Raw genomic sequence first — 16,285 nt, forward strand, 5'->3', positions numbered from 1 at the left:
GGACCTCAGCAGAAAGGGACCACGTGAGAGCAAAACAATAATTAACATTATATCATTAACAGTCCATATCATTAGCACACTTAAAATCTTTAATACATTTAAAAGTACTTGGAGAATTTTCCCCCTTCTTCCACCACAAACAATATCAAAAACTACAAAAACAGAAACAAGTTATAAAAACGATTTTAAAAACTCTCTTCTTCACAAAAGTTGAATGATTTGCTGTGGGTAACAAAATGGATTTTGTTTATTTAGTGCATGATGCTGGAAAGAAAAGGTCTGTTCCTTTGGCAAACTCAATTCAACATTTATTTCTTTGGCTCCTACTTATACACCAGCCACTGTTGATGTAGGAGGTGATAGATTCAATGTTTGTGGAGGTAACCTGTGAAGTCAAGCCGTCTCACAGACAGGAGTGCCAGAGAAGCAGACCCTCAGCTTTAGGGAAAGGTAATCATTGTGAGAGGAAGGGATATAATTTTTTTCAGATGCCTCAGAGCCTCACAGTTCTGGTCTCTGAGGCTCTACCAGGCCTGAGCATTCCAATCCTCTGAAGTTAATTCAAGGCCAGTTAAAGAAACAAGGAGGGAATCCTTCTCATCACAGTGGGATCAGTCCTACTATAAAGGCTTTACTATTCTGCACTTAATTATCTGGGCTTGAAGCAAACATATTTTTCAACAGGCACTTAGGAAGATTAGTGAAACGCTATTTCTAATGCAAGCAAATGCCATTCAATCCATTCAAGTTTACTCTTATAAAAAAAAAAAAAAAAAGAGGGATGAAACCGTTATCCAGATAATTCAGCTCTTTAAGAGGACACTCGAGATCAGTGTCCCTGTGGCTCAAATTCATGGAGGTATACGGTTCTTCACCCCTACCCCTAACATTTCAGCTATGTCTGTTCTACAAAGGCAAAAGCACCATTTCCCTGACTCTCCAAACAATATTTCTAAAAATCGCATAATTTTGGCAAAAGCTGTATTTCATTTTTGTGGAATATCATCGTGGAAACCATGAAGCTGATAAATAAAGCATTCCCTTCCTATTTTTTGTAAGGTTTTCTCTTCTGTTCAGCCTAGTTTTGTGAATATTTTATGGAAGTAAAGACAGGCTATCGAAAATGCCACTGACATGAATTTTGAATTTCTCCAGTCAAATCTAGACCAACAGATTGAATAAATTTGGAATATCTCCAATAGAAAATAGGCAAGAATTAATCTATACAATCCATTGATAGAACAGATCGATTTTGATTATTAGAGCCATTATATATACATAAAGATAAGGAAAAATATTAACGTATTAAATAATTGAAAGATTAGATATTTTGATTTCCGGAGCTATAAAAGGACCTAGACACAATACCATAGTAACCAAGAGCACACCTATCATCTGGATCTTGGTATCTGTGTACTATTCTCAAATACAATCAACCAGAGTACCCTGGACAAATGGTTCGTTTTGGAGGAAGGAATAATACAATATGGACTTGATATAATCTTGTTTTTTCAGAAAGAAAGGAATCATTTATTAAAGACTTACGGTGTCTTATTAAAAGGAGGCAGCTTAAAAGTGCTCTCACTGACTGAGAATATTCACCTAGAATAAGAAACACCAATACCATTCTAGTAAACTTAGCAGACTGTAAAGAAAAATGAATTCTGTATGCATCCAGAAAAAGGGAGTAATGACACAATTGAAAATTAGATTATCATTAATCTTTTTGATGGTAACACTTTTACCAAAAGAAAATGGAATAATGTATTTAATAAATTCAAGGAAAGAAAATGTGAACTAAGGATTTTATATACAGCAAAACTGACAATCAGGATAAAAAACATCTACTGTTATCAGTATACCATACATAACACCCAATACAATATATAGGGAATATTGTTCCCTGACCCCTTCTTGAGAAATGTACTAGAGAATGAGTTTCAGGCAAGCAAAACAACCAGAGAGATGTGAACATAAAGATGGGTGGTGAACATCAAATATTTGTGAAATCAAGACTAAAGGGAGAGTGTAATATGTAGTAGCTCTATGTGCTGTCAATGTAGTTACAAAAAAATAAAAATGGGGAAATAAGAGAGAGATTGTATAAAAAATTGACTCTAAATACAGCTTTGTTTACCTTGACTTGGTGGAAAAAATCAAAAGTAACTTGAGAAATATTTTTAAGGGAGCTATTGTTTACCGCTTCTCGATCAAGAGCATCCTGGAAATCTTTAAGTCGTCTCTCCTCATACTGTTTTTCTCTGAAAATTCTGTTTTGCCATAAAACTTCCTTTTCATGCCGAACATGCATGAGCTGCACAGCGATCCTGCGTTCCTGCTGGGACTGCCGCATCAGCCGGTTAATCAGCTGCTCTTCCCGAAACGCCTCCTGAAAACACCATTGGAGGAGCCAATTATTTGCCAAGGCCATGTCCAAATTTACCATTGGGCTAAGAAGCCTATGCATAAATAATATCTAAAAGGCATAGTATTCATCAGCACCAATTTCTGCCATTTGATTTAAATTTGAACATGGCAAAAATCAAGTTATAAAAATGAAAATTTCCATCAAATATCGTATGTACAATTTTGGTATCTGGAAGCATCATGATCTTGCAAGTCATAATTACTTTAAATGAATTCTTACTTTGTTTAAAATCCAATGAAAAATAAATTTAGTAACTGTTTTCAAGATTTTATAAACAAGGGATAGGATTCATAATTTATAAGCAAGTTTTCAGATGTGAAATATTAGTTGTAAAAACAAATACAGGCTTTGGCTGAAGATGGCAGATCTGGTTAGTTGCCAGTGTGGACATCTCAATGCATGAGTGAGGAAAAGCCACAATCTGATGGAATGGGAAGGCTGGAGGACAATCTAAGGGAAAATGACTTGCTTATCTTATAAAATCTCACTGGTTGTAATCTGAAAGAGAAGTTAGATGTATTCTCTTGGCTCTCTTGTCTATTTCAAGAGAACAGAAGGGGAGTCAGTAAGTGAACAGTGGTAAAAAAACATTAAACCAGGAATCAGAAGCCATTGCTACCCCAGTTGTGCTATTAACTGGTGGTGTGGTCTTGGACAAGTAACTTGGATTTTCAGGGCCTATTTTTGACAGGTGAAATGTGGGATTTTGGTGGAAGATGATCTCTAAAGCCCCTTTGTGGGGTATAAGCTTAGGAAACCCCCAGGCTTACACCAATGAGTTAACAAGGCATAAAGAAATACAAAGTCATAAAATGTTCACACCTGAGTTTGGGTAAACCAGATTGGCACCCCAAGAATAGGGGGATGCAAAGGCACCTCGAGAAGAGGGAGTTGCAAAGGTGCCAGGAATAGGGAGGTGCAAAGGCACCCCTAAATAGAGAGGGTGTGCAACGCCCTCAGAATAGAGAGGGAGAGGCAAAGTTCTAAAATTGGAATGGCACAAACATGCCCAATACATAGGTATATGAAATAAACAGTATTAGATGTTCAGGATGGAAGCACCCCCAGTTTAGTACTATAGCGGAAAAGCTGCTTTCACAGGAGGATAAGCCAGGTTAGGTAAATTGATGGACTATAGACAGATGCGCTGCAGGCAAAGCAGCCCAGAGCAGAGACGGTTAACAAAAGAAAAGGTGCCTTGTCAACCCTGAGGTTATTCCCCCTACCTGCCTCATCCCCAGGCTGGCAAAGATGAACAGAGGTGCTGTCTCATGTCTACTGTAAACAACCTTCCTCCCACTGCCTGGTACCCTGATTTTGTTTTATATTGACCCAAACTCCAAACACTGTGTATCTTCAAAACCCCCCTTTTCCCTAATGTCCCCAAGTTAATGTTCACAATTTCTTTGTCTCTTTGTACACACCCATCATGCTTGTAAACCTTCTGATCTGAATAAATATGGGGCAAGGACCCTTATTCTGGGCTCTTGTCTTTTCCTGGACGTTAGCCATCTCTCGCTTTCAATCCTGCATCCTGCTCTTTTGCTAGACAAGAGAGAACTTTAGACCCAGAGTCTACAACACCCCTTCATGCTCTCATTCTGCCTAAATAGAGACATCATGTGGAAGGAGGAGTTCCCAAGGGGGAAGATGTAAAAGAATACCTAAATATTGGAGTTTCCCACTTTTCTTAAATATGAAATTTATTGTCAAATTGGTTTCCATACAACACCCAGTGCTCCTCCCAACAGCTGCCCTCCTTAATGCCCATCACCCACCCTCCTCTCCCTCCCACTCCCCATCAACCCTCAGTTTATTCTCAGTTTTTAAGAGTCTCTAATGGTTTGGCTCTCTCTCTTTCTCTCTTTTTTTTTCCTTCCCCTCCTCCATGGTCTTCTGTTAAGTTTCTCAAGATCCACATAAGAGTGAAAATATATGGTATCTGTATTTCTCTGTATGACTTATTTCACTTTGCATAACACTCTCCATTTAACACTGAACAATTATTTAGGAAGAAAATCTGGCATCATTAATGACATTGTTTCAAATGATCTATGCCACTATGAAATGGGAGAAATACTGTATATGTTTTCAGAATCTAGATGCAAATAACAATAATGTTCTGTGGTAAATTCCAAAACCTGAACCTGGGAATTATATAAAAATGTAGATGAAATAAAATTTCAACCGAAAATAAGTATGAAATTTTTTGTTAGTGCCACATAGAAGATAAAAAAAATTAAATTGTGAACAACTTGAAACATATCTAATCTAATTATAAAATTCTAGAAACTTTAATGTTAATCATTTGTTTCCTTTTGAGATCCAGTAGTGGAGCTGAGGCGGCATGTAAAAATGGCCCCAAATTCTTCAGTTTTCTTCCTCCACATCCTTGCAATGGTATCCTGCAGATATTCTTATCAAAAAGAAGAATCTATTTCTCCACTCCTTAAATATGAGGTATGGGGTACCCATTGAACTTGAATCGACCAATGGGACATTAGCAAAACAAAACAAACAAAAACTTGGGGTCTGATTTTCTTAATTGTCTTGTGACCCCACGACTGTCATCACATTTTCTGGTCTGTTAGAAAATGAGAGACCATATAGAGAGAGGCACCAGTCTTCCCTGCTGGACCTGATGAAGCTCCAGCCAACCCACCAGCTGATGAAAGACAGGTAGGAGATGCCAGCTGAGACCAGCAAAAGGACAGCATAGCTGAGCCCAGCCCAAACAGCCTACTACATTTTGGGGTGGTTTGGGATACATAAGGCATAGTCACAGCTGTATTTTTAAAAAATATGACCTTGATTTATTATTCCAAGTAAGTTCTATAATTAATATAGAGTATATTCTATATTTAGTTGTTTATATGGCAAGGCAATTTAGTTGTATAAATGAGATCTGGTCATTCTGACACTTGTAAAGAAGAGACTGGATTGGTCAGAACTGTTTTGATTACTGCTTGGGTGATAACACATTATGGTTAGAAAGGGAAAAAGAAAAGGAAATTATTGTTGAATTCTGAGTCACTATTATGGATATGAAGCTTTAGTATGAAGAATCATCAAGCATATTAAGACCTGCACTCAAAAGTTGAATGGAAAAGATTTATTTTTTGTTCCATTGTACAAGTAGTTCATATTTTAGAAATAGACTTTTCCAAGAATTTCACTGGAATGTGGAACACATTAGGTGCTCAGTGCAGCCTACAGATGTCCATTTATCCTGTAACACAGATGAAATATCTTATATCTGCAATGGATAAAATAAAAAATAATAGAAGTCACATTTCTCTCTTTTTTAAATATTTCTTAATGTTTACTTATTTTTGAGAGAGAGAGGGATACAGAGTGTGAGCTGGGAAGGGGTGGAAAGAGAGAAAGTACAGACTCCAAAGCAGGCTGTAGGCTCCAGGCTCTGAGCTGTCAGCACAGAGCCCAAAGCAGGGCTCGAACTCATGAACCATGAGATCATGACCTAAGCCAAAGTCCGATACTTAACTGAATGAGCCACTCAGGCACCCCCACCTTTCTCTTTTAATTATACTTGTGGAAGATTTAGACAGAATTACAATCCAAAATACCCTCAATTTAATTACCAGGCCCTCTGCCTCCCCCAGGAGCTGGAGCTACAAGCTTACCCTGGTCCATGCCATGGTTCAGTTATCCAAAGGTGCCCAAGCAGTTCTTGTGGAGGAATGGGATATTGTCAGAAAGACCTTGAAGCTAAATATTCAAGCGTATTTGGGTTAAGAAGTAGGGGAAGAGTCTGATGTTCAAATGCCAGTTTCAAGTAAACAATACAGAAAAGGTTTGGGAAGGTAGACACAGCTGAGTTGGAGTGAATCCCAAGAACCAATCAAGATGCTAGCCAGAAGACCACAGAACCAGTTGGGAGACAAACTGGGTTCATAGTCTCCACTTAAATGCCTATACTAAACTCATCACCTTTCCTTCAGTCCTGGTGCTCCCTCAGTATTTCCCCATCTCTGTTGATAACTGAATAAAACTATGACTCTGTGACCTAAAATGCTAGGACCATCCTAAATTCAATCTGCTCTTATAATTCCTAATCTCCAATTTTCAAGTAAGTGGTCTATTTTAACTCCTATGTATGTTTTTAAATCAGCCCTACTCCATTCTATACCTATTGTTCTGCCCCTACCTTAAACAATGTCAGCCCTTCCTTTACCATGCCTTCCCCCCCAATCCTTCTCCAAAACTCATCCTCCAAAAAACTCAAAGTGATATTTCTAACCCTAAATCTCATCATTTCTCATTCATATAATCACATTTGTTTATAAATCACTAGGCAAGATAACAACTTGAGCACAGATCTCTGGCTCTCCCTTCACAAGCCCAACTAAAACAGAGTATACAAACCCCAGGGGGACACTGCCACAACTTGGAAGCTAGAGAAGATACTCGGAGGCATTTCTGGTAGATGAAGTACAAATGGAGCCAGAATAAAAGCATCCAGGGCTGACATCAGATTCATGACATGCTCCCCAAAAGCAGTAGGTACTTGAGGGAAGCAGAGGAAATTCTAGCCCTGACAAATGCCATTTTCTCTTCGGAAGACAGAAGGATGGATAAAAAAACATGCCACGTTGCACATGGGAATTTCACATTCCACCACTGTGAAACAGTGACCCTAGTGTCCACTGTGCAGGGAGGTTGGGACATGACACTTCACTAAAGGAGGCGGTAGGAATGGAGGCTCCTTGCTGCATACCCCAGCCTGGCTGTAGGAATAGCATCTTTCCCCAACACTGAGAAGAAACTCAGTGTTCTTGATGGAACCTTGATGGAAATATCCAGAGCACTAACTTCCTTTAATGTCTTTTAGGTGGCTGGATCCCTGAACAAATCTCTGTCTGTTTGCATATGATATGATCTTATATACAGAAAACTCTAGGGGCACCTGAGTGGCTCAGTCAGTAGAGCCTCTGACTCCTCATTTCAGCTCGGTTCATGATCTCATGGTTGTGGGATCAAGCCTTGCATCACACTCCGTGCTTAGTGTCAAGTTTGCTTGGGATTCTCTCTCTCTCTCATTCTCTCTCTCTGTCTCTCTCCCTCTGCCTCTCCCCCCCCACCTCTCTCTCAAGTATATTAAAAAAAAAAAAAAGAAAACTCTAAAGACTCCAACAACAGCAACAAAAAATATCTGTCAGAACTAAAAAACATATTCACTAAAGTTGCAGGATACAAAATCAACATATGAAAATCTGTTGTGTTCCTATACACAATGGATAATCTGAAAAAGAGATGAGGAAAATAATCCCATTCATAATAGCATCAAAAATAATTATTTATGAATAAATTCAACCAAGGAAGTAAAAGGTCTGTGCACTGAAAACTACAAAACATTGGTGAAATACACAATTGGTGAAATATACATTGGTGGAATTGAATACACAAATAGATGGAAAGATATCTCATGTTCATGAGATTGGAAGAATCAGTAATGCTAACATGTCCATAATATTTAAAGTCATCTACAGATTAAATAAAATCCCTATCAAATTTCCAATAGCATTTTTCACAGAAATTAAAAAAAAAGCACTACTAAAATTCATATGGAACCACAGAAAACATTGAATAGGCAAAACATTCTTGAGCAAAAAGAACAGAACTGTAGGCATCACACTGCCTGATTTCAAAATATATAACAAAGTTATAGTATTCAAAACAGTATGGTACTGTCATAAAAGCAGACATATAGACCAATGGAATAGAATTGAGTCCAGAAATAACTCCATACTTCTACAGTCAGCTGATCTTCAACAAAAGTGCCAAGGCTACCTAATGGGTAAAGACAGCGTCTTCAACAAATGGTGCTGGAAAAACTCGATGTCCACATGCAGAAGAATGAAAATGTACCCTTATCTCACACTGTATACAAGAATCAACTCAAAATGGATTAAAGACGTACACATAAGACCTGAAATTATAAAACTACTAGAAGAAACTATAGAGGAAAAATCTTGACATTGGTCTAGACAATATTTTTTGTTTATTTGTTTGATTTTTGTTTTTTTTTAATATGACCCCAAAAACACAGGCAACAAAAGCAAACATATATAAGTGGAAATACATCTAATTTCATGAAAAGTTTCTACATAGTAAAGGAGACCATCAGCAGAGTGAAAATGTAACCTACAGAATGGGAAAAAGTATTTACAAATGTACCTTTAGTTAATATCCAAAATATATAAGGAACTCAAACAACTTAATAGCAAAACCCCAAATAAACCAATTTAAAAATGGGCAAAGGACCCGAACAGACATTTCTCAAAAGAAGGCAAACAAATGGCCAATAGGTATACGAGAAGGTGCTCAACATCACTAATTACCAGGGAAATGCAAATTAAAACTATAATGAGATATCATTTTACATCTGTTGGAGTGGCTATTACATTAAAAAATAAACACACACACACACAAGAGATAACAAGTGCTGGCAAGTCTGTGGAGAAAAGGGAACCCTTGGAAACTGATGCTGAGAATGTAAATTGGTGTAGCCTTTATGGAATATAATATGGTTTGTTCCTCAAAAAATTATGAATAGAACTACCATTCGACCCAGCAATCCCACTTCTGAGCATATATGCAAAGGAAATTAAATCACTGTCTCAAAGAGATGTCTGCATCCCCGTGTTCATTGTAGCACTATTCCCAATAGCCAAGATATGGAAAAACCTAAGATTCCACTGATGGATAAATGGATAAAGAAAAATTAGTATATATACACAATGGGCACATTATTAAGCCTTAAAAAAGAAGGAAACTCTGCCATTTGTGACAACATGGATGAACCTGGAAGGCATTATGCTAAGTGAAATAAGTCAAGCATAGAAAGATAAATACTGCAAAATCCCACTTATATGTCAATCTAAAAAAGTTGAATTTATAAATGTAGATCTTAAGTGTTCTCACCAAACACACAAAAAATTATGTGAGTGATGGATATGCCAATTAGTTTCATTATGGCAATAATTTCACAAGGTATACATATATCAAATCATCACATTGTACACATTAAGTATATACAATATTTATTTGTCAATTATACCTCAAAAGAACTGGGAAAAAGCTCCCTCTTACCTCCAAAAGTAGCAATAGATACACGTCGTTGACGTAGATTTTACATTTCTTTTTTGTCAGTATTTTTTAAATGTGGGAAAATATACATAAAAATTACCATCTCAAATATTTTTAAGGGTACAATTCAGTGGTAAAAAGCACATTCACGATATTGTATAACCATCACCAGATTTTAGATTCTTCAGTGATTGTTTTGCACAGATTTTTTTTTCCTGAGTGTATTTGCTGTGATGATGTGAAGTTTTTCTGTTGACATTTGATTCAGAGTAACAGATACTAAATAAATAAGATACACAAATGTATGCATAAAAGACTACATTTTTGCAAAGTTTCCATCACTATTATTCAAGGAATATCGAAATATCTTACCTCTTGTGCTTCGTGGGCTATTAACTGGTCCATTAACAGCCTCCGCCGTCTTTTTTCCCTTTGCTCTCGTGCAAAAGCATCCTCCTCAAGGCGCTTTTGGATTTTTTTAATGTAGTCATCATCCGAATACGTGTTTAATAAATCCGTAGTTGTCTGGCCTGCTGTATCTGAAGAAGGCTTGGAGGCACTAAGGACAACAGTTTTTATTGGGATTTAGAAAAACAGTGTAACCACATGCTGCTACTTGAGACTATGGAGGAAGACCTCGGGGAAAAGGCTCCCTTCAGTGCTCGGTTAACTTATTGATACAAGCATTAAAGCAAATCTTAGAACTTCATTGTGACACCTATGGCTTATCGTTAGATTCCATTCGCTGTATTTCTGGACTCTAGGTTGGGAGATCCTCAGCATAGCCTTAGCACAGCCTTCTTTCTAGGCCTATCGCCTATTTGTTCTTTCACTTATCATGATCTTCACTGAGCCCAGAGATTGGATTTTCTTTCCCTCTTCTGCCTGCTGGCTCTAGGCCTCTTGCCTCCCCTGTTTTGAGTTAAGAGTAAGCACCATATTGACAGCCAAAGTGTCAGGGAAGGCATACCTCCTCAAAAGTCAGCCAGATCTTCCAATGTCAGGACACTGAGAGTCCTTCCATGGATAGCTCGATCCACTACTCCCCTATGCAAACGCAAGTTGCTCTATGAACTCTCAATAACTTTCTGAATGCTTACAGCAGTGGCCCTGCTCTAACTGGAAGCTTAGCAGCTGAAAATTGACTTGCTCATCATGCCACACTTGCACCCACAAGACTGACCTAGCCTCTTGCCCAAGTTCTGGAGACCCAAGTAAGAAGACCTACTTCGCTTCTTGTCCCACCTAATGTCCAAACCTAAAGGATCAGGAAGAGCCTAGTGGTCTTACTAACAGAAAGCAAATACACTCGGTTTAGCGGGACAATGGTGGCTTAGTACAGAATTTATAGATTCATTCAAAAGTTATCTTTAAAAGTAAAAGATACAGGGTTGCCTGGGTGACTCAGTCAGTTAAGCGTCTGACTTTGGCTCAGGTCATGATCTCCCAGTTCATGAGTTTGAGGCTTGCATCAGGCTCTGTGCTTGCATCAGGCTCAGAGCCTAAAGCCTGCTTCGGATTCTGTCTCCCTCTGTCTCTGGCCCTCCCCCGCTCACATTCTCTCTCTCTCTCTCTCTCTCTCTCTCTCTCTCTCTCTGCCTCCCTCCCTCCCTCCCTCTCTCTCTCTCAAAAATAAACATTAAATAAATAAAAGTCTGTTTTAAAAAAAGTAAAAGACACATTTTTACGTATGTAAGAATCAAATAATCAATTCTCATCTGCATGTCTCTTTACAAAATAAACAGAATACAACAGTAGAATGGAACAAGATATATCTTGTTACCTGCCAATAAATAACAAGTTTTAATATTATCAATAATTATTTTAAATATTATAAGTTATTAATGTATTCAGTTTAAATAGAACTTACTGTCTTATTCAAAAGGCAAGGACACATTATTGTATGTAGCAACTAAATAGTCATCAATTCTTATACAGACAGAAGCATTAAAGAGGTATAAAAGCACAGTTAATTCATGTTTAATGAAGTAATAATTGCATGTGTGTAGTTTAGATCATATTGTATTATAGTTCATTTTTTGTACATTTGCTGCTCCCAGATGAACCCTGAGCTTGTGAATATCCTATTATACTCCTCTCTGTCCATGTGCTTATCATCCTGACATGTAGTTGATATCTGCTAAATTTCAAATGATATGCTAAGAAGCACTATACAGAGTAATTTTTTTTTAATTACACACTGAAATCCTGGTGATTTTATCAGCAGGGGCTTAACCTTCAGTTGTGTTCTGTCACTAAGAGGCACTGAGCAGAAATTGTGTAGCCAGCAAAAGCCTTAGGAGGATCAAAGACAAAGTTTAACCCTATTTATTAAGATTTAGTACAATTAAGAACTTACGAAAATTATGTGGCATAACTTTTTAGATCCTTTGTTAAAATTCTTATTATATATATATATTTTTAACGTTTATTTATTTTTGAGACAGAGAGAGACACAGCGTGAACGGGGGAGGGGCAGAGAGAGAGGGAGACACAGAATCGGAAGCAAGCTCCAGGCTCTGAGCCATCAGCCCAGAGCCCAACTCGGGGCCCGAACTCGCGGACCGCGAGATCGTGACCTGAGCTGAAGTCGGACGCTTAACCGACTGAGCCACCCAGGCGCCCCAAATTCTTATTATATTTTTACTCAAATGTGTTCTTAGAGTTTGCTTTGGATTGTATATGGGTTAATAGACTTAACATATTGTTTGTCCTTTATTTATCAATCAGTCTGCCCTGTAACCATCCATCTGCTGTCTCATTCCAATTAAAGGCTGAAGAAAGCTACATGATATTTACTTGAATAAATATTCATTTTCCTAGATGTGGGTTTCTTGAGGGCAATGTTTATGATTTCTCTATATCTGCTTGTCAGTCCTCCACGGAGTTAATAATTGGGTGTGTAATTACATGACTAGTAATTGGAACCTTGGCCAAATTTGTGTGTATTTAAAAAGTAATTGCTAGGAACAGCCTAAAGTAAATCTATGAATCCAAATGTCAAATCACAGCAGCCAACAATCTCAGCTAAAAAAAATAGCAGATAGCATTTATTGTTTGTTTTAGAAAATAAAGACATTGTACATGTGAGGAAGAAGCAGCCATGGGAACTCTTGTGTTGCTCTGAGAAAACATTTCACTTCTCCACAAGAGAAAAAAGATGGACTTTGAGGTGATATCTCTGAGAAACTGTTTCAGGAGCAGGCTTGTGAAAGAGGCAGCTGCAGAAATTGCTCCTTCTGGTCAACTTGGGAGATTTTAGCGCTTTCTGGTATCAAGTAGTGTGAAGTTTTTGAAAGAGCCCAGAACATGCTTGATCCTAAGCTAAATATTCAGAATGAACTAATGTAGTGATTAATAAAAGGGACTTAACAAAGGCCATACTGTACCATAACTTCTGTTTTCTTTACAAGTTTGCTCCAGACTAGTGCCTCCCGACATTCTTTAAAGAGAAAATGCTCATTTGCGGCATACTGGAAGGGACTGGAGTCCCAGATGAGGCTGCACAGTCACAGGTGACTAGTCCAGGGAGTCTGGCTGCCCCAAGGCCTATCCTGCTGCTCTCAAAATTGAAGCATGGCTGTCTGTATCTCATGTCTCCCAGTGCTAAGTCTCTGGCAAGATCAAGTGAAGGCTTCCACATAGAAAGGACCTGTATAGACGATGCTATTTCCTTCCCTTTTTCCTCAAAACAGAGCCCCAGTGTTTATTCAGGAAAACAATGTACCCAGATAAACACTACATTTCCAAGCCTTCCATTCTTGCCAGGTATGGCCATGTGACTGAATTCTGGCCAATAAAACGGAAGCACAAATGTTACCTTGGACTTTGGGGAAGGTTCTTAGAAGGAGCTATTTCAGCTATTTCAGATACCTACTTTTTGCCTATCCTCCTTCCTTACATCTAGAACATGGGCCAAATGGCCAGAGCCCCAGGAGCCATCTTGTATTGTGAATGTGAATTTGGGGACAAAAAAGACACAAAAGAGCAGTGGAGCTAAAGGAAAGCCTGTCTTTGATGACTTTGGAGCTCCAACACATGCTTTGAGCTGCTTACATTTTGACTTCTCTTACATGAGAGAGAAGTAAACTTATTTAATTATTTAATTAATTTAACCCACTCTTGTTTGGGATTTCTAAAGCTAACTGATAGAGAGACTTAGGTTCAGGTTGGGTTGGCAAAGGCAATAATAGTGAGCGGAGGAAATGTTTGCAGCTGTATTGTACAAGGATGGTGTTTAAACTATTTAATAAACTGACATGGCAAGGACACTAATCGATCAAAGATGGGTGTTGGTACAGGAATGAGAATACACTGCCGTGTTTGGTGCTAATTCTGGCTGCTAAATTGTGTGGAAATTGAGGGGTCCCAGGAAAGGGAATGGCCATAGAGCTATAGAGAATAATACCACTCGCCTACAAGTAACAGAAGTATTTCAATATGTTAATATGGTTGCACTGGTGGATACCATCTGTTTATCACTCCAGAGTGTGTGGCTGGTCAGGTGAATGAAAGAGTTGGAAGAAATCCGGTGGTTTCATGGGCCAGTCCAGAGGGGTATGGTGGGGTTTGGATGGTGGCTACATGGGTAGGTAGGCTTGGATTGTGTTTTCTTTAGCAGTCAGGGGCAGTACTGATAAATGGCAGTGGGAATCAGAATACGGCATCAAGAGTTTCGGGGCACCTGGGTGGCTCAGTCAGTTAAGCGTCTGTCTCTTGGTTTCAGCTCAGGTCATGATCTCACGGTTTTGTGGGTTCGAGCTCTGCATCGGGCTCTGTGCTGGCAGCAAGGAGACTGCTTGGGATTCTCTCTCCCTCTCTCTCTGTCCCTTTCCAGTCATGCTGTCTCTGTCTCAAGTGGAAAGAAAAAAAAGAGTTTCTGCAGAGGGTAGAAGAAAAGGTAATGTATGTATCCTTCATTTTGCTTTATTTTCATCCCGTACCTGACTTCCTCACCATCTGTTCTTCTTTTCCTTATTCCTTTTCATTTGTTTCCTTCCCTGAGAAATACTACTGTGGAACTGACTTACATAATTTGTGCCTATTTTCTTCTTTAACAGAGATTTAATTCATGTTCCATAAAATGTAAGTGACTAGAATCTAGGTAGTTCCCATTTAAAAATGCAGAAGAACTCGAGTTGCTCCTATCTACGTAATCTATAATCCCTAATCAATTATCTTCTGTGGGTCAATGACCCCTAATAGGAACGATAAAGGGAGAGGATCTTTATCTTTAAGCAAATGAAGCCCATTAACCAGGCATTTTTTGCAATGAACTCATGGAACTGACCATCTTAGTGACAGTTGAACTCATCTGACAACTTTTTATTGCTGGTCCCTGTGCTAAATGCTGAGGTTGCAACATGAAAGAAACCAACTAGAGTCTAATAAAGGCTTTACCGTGACAAATTTAAATTAGTGGTAACTTGCAACAATTTTCGTGAATGTTTTAAAAGTGTGTGAATTTAGGACAGTAAGCATAGCATAGAAAACTAAATTCACATCTCATAATAGCCACTTTCCCTTGTGATTCCACAAAAGTTGTTAATGAACAATTAATCTGAATTTTAGCTCATTTACCTTCCTTCATATATTCTCGTCATGAAGATTCTACAAAGTAAAAACATCTTTGGAGCAGCTACTTCCAATAAACTATTTCTAAATATTTAAAAGTTATAGATAGGACAAAATGCAGTTTTGTGACTGTTAAAACAATTCACATCTCACCTTTCTTTTGCCTGGAGATCCTTTTTTATTAATGCTTCAAACTTCTTAATCTCATTGGCCACATCCTTTAAAGAAAAGTCATTATCAGTTTTCTGCCTCTAGAAACCACTGAAAATCTTCATTTTGCAAGTTTACAAGATGCTTTGTACTACTAACCCAAACCAATTAGGAGCTAAGATACAAAAAGCTGTACTCTAGAATATTTTTATAATTCTGATTAGGCTAAATATACCTCAGAGAATGTAAAAACTGCCTAACTTGAATCATTCCGCTCATGATTCCAGTTCTGACAGTGTAACATTTGATGAAAATGAAGATTACCAAAGAGTCAGGCCATACATTTTTATTTGCAATTCTTTTAAATGAGCATAAGCATTATTTGGATATAAATGCGTCTTCAAAAATTGTTGTCTCAGATGTTTTAAGCATTTCTTGTGCAACTTTATGTATGTTATTAATTTGCTCTCTCAAAATTAGTTTAGCTCATCTCCTATCTAGTGCAAATATGTATTAATAAACTTTAATCAACTCAGAGAAATATAAAAACTACATACTTTCCTAAAATTTGGGTCTGAAAAACCTCTGTGGTTATTATTCTTTAGATTCCAAGTATAAGATATTTTTCAAATATTAAAAAAATAAAGAAATGTGGATTAACATAAAACACAAGGGATTTAGATATCGGAGAGACGTGCTGTCTCTGCTTTGCCAGCACTGGGGACGAGAGTGAAACATGGAGGCTTTCGGAGTCTAAGTTTCCTTACTTAGAAATGGGGGGCAACAATACCCTACTTGGAGAGTTTTTAAAAAATAAAGATAATAAGATAAAATAAAGTGGCCAACACAGACTGACATATAGCAGGTTCACAATAAATAGTAGCTATTATTCTTTTCCGGAGGTCACAGGAGAGACTATCATTAATAACCACTGTAGCATAAGCAGTGTAGATTCCAGGAATTAGTATCAAAACGTAGTACTGCTCCCTGTGAAATATAAGCACATTGTATCCTACTGGAATG

General features: G+C 37.9%; 1 protein-coding gene across 4 annotated transcripts in view; it reads right to left on the minus strand.

The window, feature by feature from the left end:
- Nucleotides 1-16,285, minus strand: part of SPEF2 (sperm flagellar 2) — a 183,321-nt gene that overhangs the window by 141,482 nt on the left and 25,554 nt on the right. For all 4 annotated transcript variants that reach the window (XM_049648173.1, XM_049648172.1, XM_049648174.1 and 1 more), the window contains 3 exons: nt 15,266-15,330; nt 9,911-10,097; nt 2,201-2,389 (listed from right to left, as the gene is read on the minus strand). In XM_049648173.1, the coding sequence (XP_049504130.1) occupies nt 2,201-2,389; nt 9,911-10,097; nt 15,266-15,330 (441 nt within the window). The remainder of the gene's footprint in view (nt 1-2,200; nt 2,390-9,910; nt 10,098-15,265; nt 15,331-16,285) is intronic.

The sequence above is a fragment of the Panthera uncia genome (genome assembly GCF_023721935.1).
Source record: "Panthera uncia isolate 11264 chromosome A1 unlocalized genomic scaffold, Puncia_PCG_1.0 HiC_scaffold_17, whole genome shotgun sequence".
Taxonomy (NCBI): domain Eukaryota; kingdom Metazoa; phylum Chordata; class Mammalia; order Carnivora; family Felidae; genus Panthera; species Panthera uncia.